This window comes from Hirundo rustica, chromosome 3, assembly GCF_015227805.2.
Source record: "Hirundo rustica isolate bHirRus1 chromosome 3, bHirRus1.pri.v3, whole genome shotgun sequence".
NCBI classification, from domain to species: Eukaryota; Metazoa; Chordata; class Aves; order Passeriformes; family Hirundinidae; genus Hirundo; species Hirundo rustica.
In genome coordinates this window covers 101,281,737-101,294,679 of record NC_053452.1, presented here as the reverse complement: position 1 = coordinate 101,294,679, position 12,943 = coordinate 101,281,737, and the positions used below count along the sequence as shown (strand labels likewise).

The 12,943-nt window shown below is 40.9% G+C and overlaps 1 protein-coding gene across 7 annotated transcripts in view; it reads left to right on the top strand.

The window, feature by feature from the left end:
• The first annotated feature begins 3,397 nt into the window (after positions 1-3,397).
• The window catches only part of KIDINS220 (kinase D interacting substrate 220), a 78,837-nt gene continuing 69,291 nt past the window's right edge, over positions 3,398-12,943 (top strand). For 2 of the 7 annotated variants that reach the window (XM_040057654.2, XM_040057652.2), the window contains exons 1-2: positions 3,398-3,545; positions 11,381-11,530. In XM_040057654.2, the coding sequence (XP_039913588.1) occupies positions 11,423-11,530 (108 nt within the window). In that variant the 5' untranslated portion in view covers positions 3,398-3,545; positions 11,381-11,422. Of the gene's footprint in view, positions 3,546-9,485; positions 9,626-11,380; positions 11,531-12,943 lie in introns of all 7 variants that reach the window. The other 5 variants (XM_040057656.2, XM_040057653.2, XM_040057650.2 and 2 more) reach the window with 5 other exon arrangements.

Sequence of the window (12,943 nt, the reverse complement as noted above, 5' to 3'; positions counted from 1 at the left end):
AATGTGACAACTGGGGAGTTTTTAGCTTGATAAATGGAAACCTCAAAACTGAGAAATCAAATTTGGTGCTTTTAAGAAGCTGTTGCTTTAATTGCTGGTTCCAAAGAAGCAGGGCTAAATGTGTACCGTACATGCACTTTTATTTTTCTTTTTGAAACTCAGCTACCAGAACTGATTCGGCAGTTTCTGTTGGCTGGTGGGTCTGTCAAAGCTGGCTGAGACTCCTGGACCTGCAGGTTTTTACTGTGTGAGCTTAGATTGTTGGAGGGGCTGTTTCCATCACTTCCTGTCTCACACTGAATCATTTTCTCTCTTCTTTTGATCTGGTATTAATTCCATTTCAGTACAAACTTTGTAAAGACAGTGTAACCTTTTGAAGACATCTTTATCCAGATCTCTTTCTCCCAGGGATACCACTGTAGAGGAATGTGGAATGTGTGATGTTCCCTTCAGAGGCCCTACTGGACCAATGGTATTTTTGAGCCTTGTGTGTTTAGAATTCTCCTTTAGCAAGCTGTATCACAGGAGATGAAAATACTTGCCATTCCACCACAAAGGACTACAGATGCAATTTTAGAAACTCTGGTGAATGTCATTTTAACCAGAAGTTAGACTGCAATGGAAATTGCCTTCTCAAATACGCATTCATAACAGAGTCAGTCAGGAGTATGAAGTGCCCTCATGAACTAAGCATTGCTGCATTTATTGAGAAACTCATTTGAAGAGATTAAAATAAAACACAGCTTTCTCCTACTAAGAGTTGTAAATTGTTAAGTTGCTGCACAGAAAGAGTCATGATTAAGAGCATCCTGGAGCCAGCAGATATTTTCCTGTCCCAATGATTAACTTGGTTCCATCTGGGTAACTTCCTGATAATATTCAGGATGTTTCAGTATTGAATACAGAAGTAGTTCTAGGGGGAGATGTCTTCAACCTATTTACTAGATGAGAGTTGGAGATCTGTCCAGAGTTTGGCAGTACATCTTACAGCTCTTCCTAGGGTGGTCATATATAGTACCAAAGGAGTTATTTCTCCATGGGGGCTGCACATGATCTTTCCAAACTGAATAACCCACAATTGCACCATGTTTTGATGCCAATGTGAATTAGTCACTGGTGGGGAAGTGTTGCTCCTAACTAAGCACAGCGTAAATGTTAGAAGAGCACAAGGATGTCAGGAGCTGGATCCATCTGTAGCAAAAGTGGGTGATAGTGAACAACCCATACAGAAAAATGCCTTTTCTGCCTCTATATTCACAGTGTTTGTACAGTTCCTTTTTATGTAACAAGGAAGGAACTACTGTTTCTGTCTGAAATTTGTAACTACATGGTGAGAACACAGCTAACACCTGACGGGTGGGAACACTATGATATGGGAATAAGGATTTGGGTGATGGGAGAGTATCAAGTGAGTTACTAATATAGATTTTTGTATAAAGTGTGAAAAAAGAGTAATATCTTGGAAGTGTTTCAAAATCTATAAACCTTAAGAGGCTAACACAGGCAGTCTTGTCAGACTGTGGTTTCTCTTAGGTACACAAGATTATATGGGTACCTGAAGCATCAGGACCACTCTTCCTTGAGTAGCGGCCTGTTATGCATATGTTCAGGTGGTGCAGAGAACCCTTTTCAGCCCCACATTAACTGCAAGGACTCAGCCTCCATTTGTTCGCTTTTCATTTCTGCAAATAAGTGTAATGAAGGAGAATGTGCTTTATGTACTTAATTTTTCCCAGTTTTTCAGCTGAACCAATGTTTTGGTGCACGATTAAGTGGATTTAGCTTTTGAATTTGACAGCTTGTGTCTTTGCTTTGTATTAACAACTTTAGAGCATGTAAGGAAGCTGTATATTTTATCAGGGTGTGATGGTCATTCAAGAATTCATGCTTTCAAAAGTGAGCAAAGCCCTTGCTGCATGGTTTCTGGTTTATAAGTATTCAGATGTTTCTTTAAGAAGGAAACAGTCATAGCTCTTTGCTGAGACTGAAGATCTCAGTGTTGGAAAGAATTATATCAATGCTTTGACCCTTGAAACTCAGTAGCCTTAGAAATAAGCAGTACTGCGGGGACTGTGCTCCTTTCCCTTGCTGGTTTGTTGCCATCTTCGGTTTAGGCAAGGTTCTGTGATCTGGTAGATGTTATTGCTGTAGTCATCAGAGATCATCTCTCATCCAGTTGCAGATGAATTAAACACATCCATTATCATGGATTTGGACTGTGCCAAAGATGTAAATAACATTTCACAGTCACTGGGTGTGTTTTATCATCACTGAAAGCACTGATAGAAGAACTGAAGAAAATGCTGGGAATGGCATCAGGATGCAGTAAATGAAGAAAGATGTTGACATATGTGTATATTTATGTTACCAACTTGGAAAAAGACTCAAGGTCCATGTATCCCATAGTTGGTCTATCTTCATTATTATACTAAAAATCACTCCTACAGGTCAAAAAGACCCTGCCCAGGTGAAGACCCTTCCTGTGAGCATTCATAGAAGTCAGCTGAGGTTATGTAGCTTGTATGGAAATTACAACCCAGCCATAAAGGAGAAGCTGCGTGGGAGGTTACTGACACAGCTTCTGTGTATAAACCACAGAAACATACAATATTCTGAGTTGCAAGGGACCCACTGGAATCATAAAGTCCAACTCCAACTCCTGGGCATACACAGGACAACCCCAAGAATTACACCATGGGCCTGACAGCATTGTCCAAGCGCTCCTTGAACGCTGTCAGCCTTGGTGCTGACAAATTCCCTGGAGCGCCTATTCCAGTGCTCTGGATGAAGAACCTTTTTCTACCATTCAACTTCCCCACTCACCTTCATGCTGTTCCCTCAGGTCCTGTCACTGCTCACCACAGAGAAGAAAGAAATCAGTGCCTGCCTGCCCCTCCTCTTCCCCACACGAGGAAGTTGAAACTGTAATGAGGCCTCTACTCACTCTCCTCAGACTGACCAAGACAAGTGACCTCGGCCACTCCTCATATTTCCTCGGCTCAAGGCCCTTCACAATCTTCGTTGCCCTCCTTTGGACGCTCTCTAACAGCTTAATGTCTTTCTTATATTGTAGTGCCCCAAACTGCCCCCAGGGCTCGAGGTGAGGTCTCTCTCCGCGGTGTGTTTTCCAGCCTCTCGTTCCCCATTCTGTCCGTACTCCAGGCGGCAATTGTTCACTACCCTTTCCCCTCTTCTTTCCTATCACAAAGCAGCGGAGGGGGGCGACTGCTGATGACTGTCCAGGACGGTGCCACCCTCTGCGCTGCCCAGCGCTGCGCGCCGGGCCGGCGGCGCCGCGGCGCTCCGGGGCAGGACCGCTCTTGCGCCCGCCGTTGCCGCCGCCCGCGGCGATGGGCGCGGCCGAGCCGGGCGGAGCCGCCCCCGCGCGTCACGGCCCGGGCGAGCGGAGTGCAGCGGCGGAAGATGGCGGGCGCCGCTGGGCCGAGCTGAGCGGCGCTCAGGCCCGCCGCCTTCCTCTGTGTCAGTGTCAGGCTCCGGCTGGGCCCGGGCAGGCGCCGCAGGGGCCGAGCGCTCCCGACCGTGGGGTGAGTAGCGGCGGGAAGGCGGGGGCGCGGGTCGCCCGCGGAAGGGCAGGGGAAGGGCACGGGCTGTGGGGGTGGCGGCGCTCCCGCTGCCAAACAAAGGGCGCGGCGGGGCCGCTCCCGGTGGGGCCCGGGGGGAGCGCTGGGCTCGGGCGGTTCGTGGCCGCCGTGGCTCGGGGGCCCGGTCCTCTCACGCCTCTCCGTGCAGGGCCGCGGGTCGGCGCGCCCGTCCCGCTCTGCCTCGGGCATCGCGGGGCTCCGTGTGCGGGGCGGACCGGGCTCGGTGTGCGGGAGTCGAGGGCAGCGCACCGTGGGTGAAGCGTCTCTCGGGCGCGGCCGGGGGTCCCTGTCACCCCTGTCCCGGGGGTGGAGGAGCCTCTTGTATCCTGTGTCTCCTCGCTGACTCGGAAAGGTAGATGAGGGTTCGCCCCTTCCGGGAAGCTTTTGGCATCTAATTTCCAAGCTGAAGAATAACAGGACGGTTGAGGATGGGAGGGACCTCCGCAGGTCATAGGGTCCAACCGTTCTCGAGTAGGGACAACAAGAGTGGATCTCCCGGACCGTGCCCAGAGGGCTTTGGTGTGTGTCCAAGCACGGAGACTGCAACCTCTCCGGGTCACTGTGCCAGTGCCGGGTCGCCCTCACGGTAAGAGTGCTTCCTAATGTTCAGAGACTCCTTTGAATGCAGAGGAGGCAGCGAAGCTGGTGGAGGGTCTGCAGCACAAGTCCTATGCGGACCGGCCGAGGAGGTGCTGGGGGTGTTTGGCCTGCAAGAGGCTCGGGGGTGACCTTATCACTCTCTACAAATACCTGCAAGGAGGTTGTCGCCAAGTGGGGATCAGCCTCTTCTCCCAGGCAGCAATTGATAGGACAAGAGAATGTATCCTCAAGGTGTGCCAGGGGACATTTAGGTTGGATATTAGGAAGAATTTCTTCTCAGAAAGAGTGGTTTGACATTGCAGTGGACTGCCCAGGGAGGTGCTGGGGTCACTGACCCTGGAGGTATTTAGGGAAAGACCACTTAGTGCCTTGGTCTAGTTGACATAGTGGTGTTCCATCGCAGGTTAGATTTAATGATCTCTCAGAGCTCTTTTCCAGATTATTTGATTCTCTGTTTCAGCGTCTGCCGATTGCCTTAGGTCTTGCCACAGGACATCACTGAAAGAGTAGCAATATGTCTGAAAGGTAGTGCGGCTTTGCCACTTCACATATATGCTTAAAAATAGGTTGGAAAAGTGATTTCTTCTCTATAACTTTTGGTAAAGGATTAATGGGGGACTAATACAGTAATATGTCTTTTGCTGGAAAAGTGTTTGAATCGTCAATTACCTGACACTCCTTCTCCTGATCAAATAGTAAAGAAATGGACAGAAAAAGAGAAGATCATTTTCTGAGATCAGAATGCATAAGAAAACCAATCATTTTGTCTACTGGATAAGCATCTATTCTTTGTTCTGCCACAGTGTTTATTTAAAATGAATTAGTTGTTTTGAAATTAAAATCTGCTTGAAATTCTGTGTGATCACAGCTTATGAAATGGTGCTGTATTTTTTTAACTTCTACACATTCACTCTTTTGAAGTGGAAACACTCAAAAAGTTAGATTTTTTTTGTCATATAACTTGTGCCTGTGACTAACACACCCTTGATTTTATGATACAGAGAAATGTGTTGGCCTTATGAGTCTGTGTCAGATGATATTGCAGACTTTCTTGAGCTTTTGAGTATTTTGTACAGGTTTTTACAATTGATTTGTGTTGGTTGTAATAATTTAAAGAAACCCCTTAATATCAGTAACTGTTTCTGGTTGCTTTCTTTGATGTATTTAAAGCCTGAAACAGTGGTTTGTAGGACTGGGCATCTTGTATTTTGTTTAGGAATTGAATTTTGTCTTTGAATTCAGATGTTCTTAACAATATGTTGCTGTTCATTGACCATATTTAAATTTTGTCTTGAAGGGGGACACATTTATCTGATGAAGTATAAATCCTGTATCAGATACTTCACACTTTATTTTAACTGATTTTTTACCTGATTTTTTTAACCAGAGTGGAACACAGGCATGTCTGATAGTTCCTATCGCCTGACAACTAGCCCGGCATTTTAAATATAGTTTTACGTATTTCCATTCTTTTATATGTAATCCCCAGCCTCCTTCGTTTTATTAAAACTAACAAAAAATCCATCACTACAATATTTGGAAATAGCTGTTGCCTTGAGTGCGTAAGGTGAAAAAGAAGGACTTGTGTATTTCCAATTTCCCCTGCTTCTTACTGTGTGCAGTTATGATGGTTACAATAGAGACCTTCTTTTGTGCAATTTTTTTCAGTTATATTGGTTTTGGATTTTGAAAGAAGAATGTGTGTCTAGCTGTAGTTCACTTTTTGTGTCTTTTGATATTTTAGAGTTATGCAGTTTTGTTCTTTGTGATAAAATAACAAAAAGTAAGATAATTTTTAAAAAAAATTTTCTCACTTGTATAACAGAAATGTGGTTAAGAGAAGTAGAATGAATGTTCCCATATAAATAGGGAAAAGCAGAAATGCAGCATAAGGTCATTAGTCATACTGGAATTTCAGACACTGGAGAAGAAGTATGGGTGTAGACTACTTATGGAAACTTAGGTTTGTTATTTCTCTGCCTCTGAATACCAGAAATTAATATTTTTAGAGACTCATTTCAGCTATTCTGAAAATTTGTTCTTTAAACAGAATCCTGGTTGACTCAGTCCCAACAGAAAGAATATTTTAAAGTGTTTGCTACTTCATGTGTTGCTTGACTTGTGATCCCTTCATGTTTAGGAAGTATCTCCATTTAGAAAGGGATTACAATAGGGTGTTGTAAAGGCTGGCAATGCCTGTGTTGATAAGATTCTATGTGGTGTAAGTCAAGGTGATGTTTTCAGCATGTTTTTCATTTCTTTATGCCATCATAAAGCATAAAAATGTGTGAGAATACGAAACTGACTTCTGTTAGTTTTTTATAACAAATTTCATGTGTATGATTCTTATGTTTCACATTTTTAAAATTCCATTTTGAAAAGATGGTGTTTCCAGTTCTTAAGGGTGAAATGCTGTGCGTTTACACATTTGAGTTGTATGTGCTCAGATTTCAGCAGCACAGTAATTATTTCCTTTTATAGTTAGCTGAAAGATCTGCCACAGTGTTGCATTTTGGGAAGGTGGCTTTTGTGTCTGGAAAAGGAAGGAGGCATAAAAAGGAAGGCGACAGTCTTTTCACTGTATGATGAAAAGTACGAATTTAATGTCATTACTGTCTTGACTTTCTTTTCTTTTTTTTTTGTTTTCAGTAGGTATTCTCAATAATGCTAGAGTTGTTGACCAGTTTTGATACTTATTCATAAAAGATCACTGTTTCCACAATTAAAAAACATGCAGAAGATCTATGTAAAAATTAAGATTGTTGGAAAATTTAGTGAGTAATACTGTTTCTTATATAGTTAGGAACTGGTAAGAGGTTTTGAGAATACATAAAATACCTGCAGATTTGAGTTACCAGGACCTCTGCTGTCAATACTGGTGCTGTTGAGAGAAATGTTTGGTTTTTTTTAAATTGGCATTTTTTTTCAGTCTTTCAGAAACAGTGATAATGTTCGTCTGCTTCAAGTCAGGATGAGAGAGCCCTGCAAAAACAGGTTAATCCCAATGCAAACATTGCCTTCACCTGAGCATTAGTGCACTTTATATGTTTTCATAGTTCTTGGTATGTTGTTAATTTTGTAAAATACCAGGATTTGCTGCCCAAGGGCATTGTGAGATTTCCAAGATTGAACGCTTGGATTGTGAATGAAGAGCAGGTTTTTGCACTGGAAATTACCTCACTTAGGTGGGAGAGAAAAAAAATGGCTTTAATCCTTATTGGAAAGGTGATTGGTTTCCAAATAGAATCCTGTTTTGAATTGAAATTTTTGTTATAAGTTGTGAAAATACTTCTGCTGTGTCAAAGAAAGTAAATGTGTAAGTTGGGCAATTAAGGATCATTTATGTATAGGATATTCTTGAATGATACTGGTTTGCACTGTGTTTATGAAATTTGGCAGGGATTAAGTTCTCATCCTTTAATTTGGTCAAGGATAAACCTTAGAGTTTTCTTTTTATACCGGGGTTGTTTGAAAACTATATGAATATCTATTTCAGGAGCTTTTTTCATTAGTGGGACCAGCGCAGAATTACTTCTCCCGCCAGGGACTGTTCCTCAGAGTCTTGCTTCAGTTTTTTATGACTATTTAAAAGAAATCTGAAGCATAGGAAGAAATCGCACTTTAATGACCAGCACCCATATGGACTTTGAGTGCAGTGCCTAATTTTCATAACATAATAACATTTTGTTTAATAAAAGGTGGACTGTGGGTGTATTCAGTTGATGTTGAGTTGCTGTCATGAGTGAAAGTATCGTGAACAGACCCATTCAGACTTATTTCGGGCATGTTCTTTGTTCTTGGTGGGAAAGAAATAAAGCAAAACTTCCAAAAATCTTAATACCACCATTTTAAAATTTATCTTTGTTTCTGGAGTGGTGGGGAGATTTTTGTTTGTTTGGTGGTTGTTGTCCCTAAACTGTGCTTTCCTAAAGCCCTCCAGAGATGTTTTTTTGGATGCTCTAAGAAGCTTGCCTGAAAAAGGGCAAATAAAGCATGAGGATATAAAATGTGTAATTATAGTATTTGATTTTGTGATTATTGTTTTTATAAACTAGACTCTTATTAATTCTAAGAAGGGGATATTATGTGACAGTGAAGCATAAGGGACAAGACATATTAATATTCTTGGAGGTGTTTTACCAGTACAATTTTTTTATCATTTTATAAAAGTAATTTTAACATGGAGTTTATAAACACATCTCTAAATGTGTTTATTTGCATCAGGTGTTTTGCTGGTAGTCAGAGGTTTAAGCTGTCTCTAAGGATTCAGCTCTGCATGAAGGCAGAAGCTGCACTGTTGCCAACTGGGATTTCTGAAGCAGGATGCTTATCTCCAGTGCAGCAGGCCTGCCTCTGCCTTTTGGAAATAGGCCCATAGGGAACATCAAGAGAGGAATCTTACTTTGAGGAAAAAGCAATGCTGAATACTTTCTTTCTTTTCACACTAGCTAAAAATTAATTGGTGAAATTTTGATAGCAACTGCGGAGTATAATTCATTTAGTGAGATATATTTAGTGATGTTTTGGGGATATTCTTAATACAGTTTTCAATTTAGTATTTGGTATGGAAAACAGTGCAGGCATTGAAGCTGCAGCTACAGGAGAGAAGGTGGGAGATAGCACAGGAAAAGCAGAAAATGCCTGTGGTGGCAGTGGAGGTAGCAGCAAATCACTCTTCATGGATTTCTGTTGGCATATGTAAAAAACAATGGGAGGAATACAGGTGTATGTGAATATGTAATGTCATTTTGAATGCCTGAGAGTATCTGAGACGCATGCATAGGTCTGTAAGACACTGCTGTAGGCTGTAAGGCAGGTGGGCTGTTCTGGACTGGCAGCTGGATGCCAGGTAAGGTGGTAACTTTCCTGGTATTTTTTATGTCTGAAATAGCAGTAGGAGCCAATGTGTCCACACTGAGTCAGTAAAATTGCTGTTTCTTTTCAAAGCTTTCGTATTTTGTGTGGTTTAGTGTTTTTTTTGTTTTTAAGTTTGCAGCCTCTCAATTGGCTCTTTCTCCTACTGAAAAAAATGGAGACAAATATATACCACCACTGTTGTGCTGCTCACCCCCTTTGATGGTAATTCTGTACGATAAACGTGACACATTTTTTGTGTTCTTAGTTTATTTATAGCTTTCTTGTGGGGCAGACTGGCTGTTTGGGCAGTGCCTAGGAAAACTGCTACTGGGCTCTACGTGTCAAATCTAGATTGATTTTTTTTTTTTTTGGGACTGGTTTTAGGTGTGGGTTTTAAACAATGTCTGTTGTTTCTTTTGTCTCTAGACATTCACGTGCACCTGAATTTCATTTGCACATGCTCAGAGCTGCAGTCATATTAACTGGGGTGTTAACTGGCATTATTTTGAACAAGGCATTTCTCTATGTGGGTCATCTGATGGCTGCATTGCTGTAGGTGAGCGCAGGTAGTATCTACCATATCTTGACAACAGTGTGTATGACTACATATGCTTACTTGGTAAAGGAAAAAGGATGGTGTTACAGACTATGTAAGCAATTTAAAGTGGAGCTGGATTATTTGATTTAAATCTCCAAATCTAAATTAACTTCTCTCTGCTAAGTTCTTGCTGGCTTCCTCTCATCTCTTTTGTTACACTTCAGTTGGAAGCACGGAAAAATTAATTGTCTGCTTTGATTTCAGAATAAAAGTAAGAATTTTTGCCTGGGAAAGCCACTAGTCTGGCTTCTCCCTGGGTGAGAATAGCCTAAGCAGTAGGCTTTAGCTGACACTAAACTGAAGAATTTCCTCTGCTGTTACAAGAAAAAGCCAGAGAGCATGATCATGTCAGCCACTGATGAGGAGAAAGGTGTGAAGGGCTGGTGGACTCTTGTGTTTAGCCCTATGACCTGTTCTGCATCCAGTGAAACTTAATTTAGTTGCAGCAAGCGACTCAGCTTCTGTCGCTGTGTGTGTGTGAATTTAACACAGTAGTACTGCTGGTGCTCTGAACATACTGGGCACAGCTTTTTAGGAAGTCTGAAATGGTTCTTAGTGGTCTGCCTTAGGAAAGAAAAACCTTTGCTCTCTTGCATATTAGAGTTTAAAAACATCATCAGTTAGCAGAAGCCATGTTATGTTTGACTAGCAAGTTAACAACGTGCCATCACATGCAGGCATGTCTGCATGAAGTTGGTGCTAAGTGATTTAGTAAATCATGTTTCTCAGAGTCCCATATGGCTGCAGTTTAGCTAGAATCACTTTATTTTGTAATGCTGATTAGTCTCAATGCTCTGCTTATACACATAAAGGATAAGGGTTATATTGTAAATCTAACTAGTATATATAAAGTATGTAACATACACCGATATTCTTATAATGCTGCGTATAGGTATATGCATTCCATTCAAAATATTTATTTAGACAACATACAACAGTTAGAATAATTTCTGTAATTTTCCTCATGTGAAAAGTGCATATTATATGGCTCTACGCAAGATATTTACTATATGTATTATGTTTGTATTGATTGTTAATGTTGTATTAATATTTTGATAGTATGGTAAATGTAGTTTTTTAGTTAAAATGCAGTTTTTATATACCAACCACAGGGAAACCTAAATCTTTCAGAGAAAAAAAAAAATTTACTACTTCCTTATCAGAAGAGACCAACTTCTCCTGCCTTGCTCAGCCCTGAGGACGCCATAGAGATTAAAGGAAAAAAAGTGATACTAACCAGAGACAATTCTTTGTTTGAATGGAATTTATGCATCATGTATGAAATGTATGAATATTCAACAGGCTATTGCTTTTAAGAGATAATCCTTTGTTAACAGGGGTCCTTCTCCGGAGCTTTTTTGCTCAGGGAGGCACCCAGACATCTGTAACTTTGTTTTTATCGTCTCGTATTGTCCTAACCCTAATTGTTCAATTTTTTTACTCTAATTCTATTTTTATAACCATCTTATTTACTATTAAACTTTCAAAATTTTAAAACAAGTGATTGGCGTTTTTCACACCTAAGAACTAGAGAGAGTTAAGACTTCTCATGGAAATGTAGTGCCTTTTAATGCACATCTCCAGAGTAATTTGTTGAGGAGAATGGCAGGTGTTTATACCCATCCAATAGCTTATTAGTATATACAATTCATGCTTTCTAATGTCAAATGTTATAGCTGTTACTTATGCTTTGCTGTTTTTTTTTTTCTTTCCTGAAATACAGGTAAGCTTTGTTATCGAAAAGCATTTTAAATAGTGTGTGAAGATGGCAAGTCTGATGAGTCAGAGCCTGTTAACCTACGTAGAAGAAGGAAATGTTCCTGCTCTGAAAGCTCTTCTTGAGAAATGCAGGGATGTTGATGAGAGAAATGAGGTAAGATGATTTTTGAAAAGGTCAGTTTCACATTGCAGCTTATTCATTACAGAATTAATAAGTAGTGAGGTACACTGGTTATTTAATATAGAAATTTCAGTTTTGTTTTTAAGTGATTGCTTACCTTTGCATAACCTGAACACTGTGTGTTCAGTCCCTGACAGCACCTCAAGCATCTTTCATAGTATTTCTAGAGTGTTCTGAGCTGGAAAATGTAGCTCTATCCTTACTTTGTGAGTGGAATTTCTGTGGCTAAGAGTTGTTTCTTAGTTCACAGATCCAACTGCATATTCCCTGTTCATTTTGTGGTGAAACCTGGTATGATGATAACCCTTGCCTCACATCCTGGTTTTCAGTCAAGAGATAACTTTGTTATACAGTCCAAATAAAAACATATATTACAACTTAAATGAGCATATGCTCATCTAGATGAAAAAACATGTATCCAAGAGGTGTGTCTGAAGTTTACCAGGAGTTCACAAAAATCTTGATACACAGTAGGGAGTTTATATGAGAATTATTTAGAATCTGTTATATTGATCCATTTTTCAAATCTGCATAAGATGGAAAGAATGTGTTTTGGAAAGAAGTCCAGTGGCATATATTACTCAAACACAAAGAACATCATGCAAATGTGAAATCAATGTACAGAATTCAGCCTTACTGTAGTTATTAGATCTGGTTTCAATTAATACAGTTTTCTTTCATTGTTGACACATTCATTCCATGCTGTGTATGCACATATGCTGAGTTATTTCAGATGGGAGGATTTTAAAATTTCAGAGCATACATATGAACCTCACCACCTGGCATGTAGCGTATCTGAGAAAGGGAATGTCTGTTCCCTCTGCTGGCAATTCCTTTTAACAGCATGGCTGAAATCAGACAGATCGTGTTGGTGTTATTAAGTGTCACTGCCTTCACCTTCTTTTCTAAATTTTTCTTCACTTATTGGTGGGACTAAATGTAGTCCTGGGTTTCATTAACTGCCTTTTTTGCAGAGATAATTTCCCTGATACCTATTGTTTTCTGTCTTCTTATCTATTGCATTGGAGAAGGTGATTTCTGCAGACAGATGTGTGTGGTTTGTGTCAGTTTTAAGCCCCTTGTGGGGACGATCCGCATGTATGATGGGAGTTTTGTTTAAATGGTAGCTCTTCCTTGGAATTTAGTGGCTTTGAGTGCAGTTTAGTTTCCAGTTTTGGACTTGCCAAGACATCTTTTCCTCTTGGGTAAAAGGAAATATCAAAAGGAGAGTGCCTTAGGAGATCTAAAAAGATGGCTGGCAAGCTAAGGTTTGCTAATGCCAGGACCTCCCAGGCTGCAGTGACTTCTCCAATGTTAGGATCACCCACATTATTACCAACCCTTTATACCATCTCTTTTTATCTTGACTGTGGTCAGTTGCCAGAA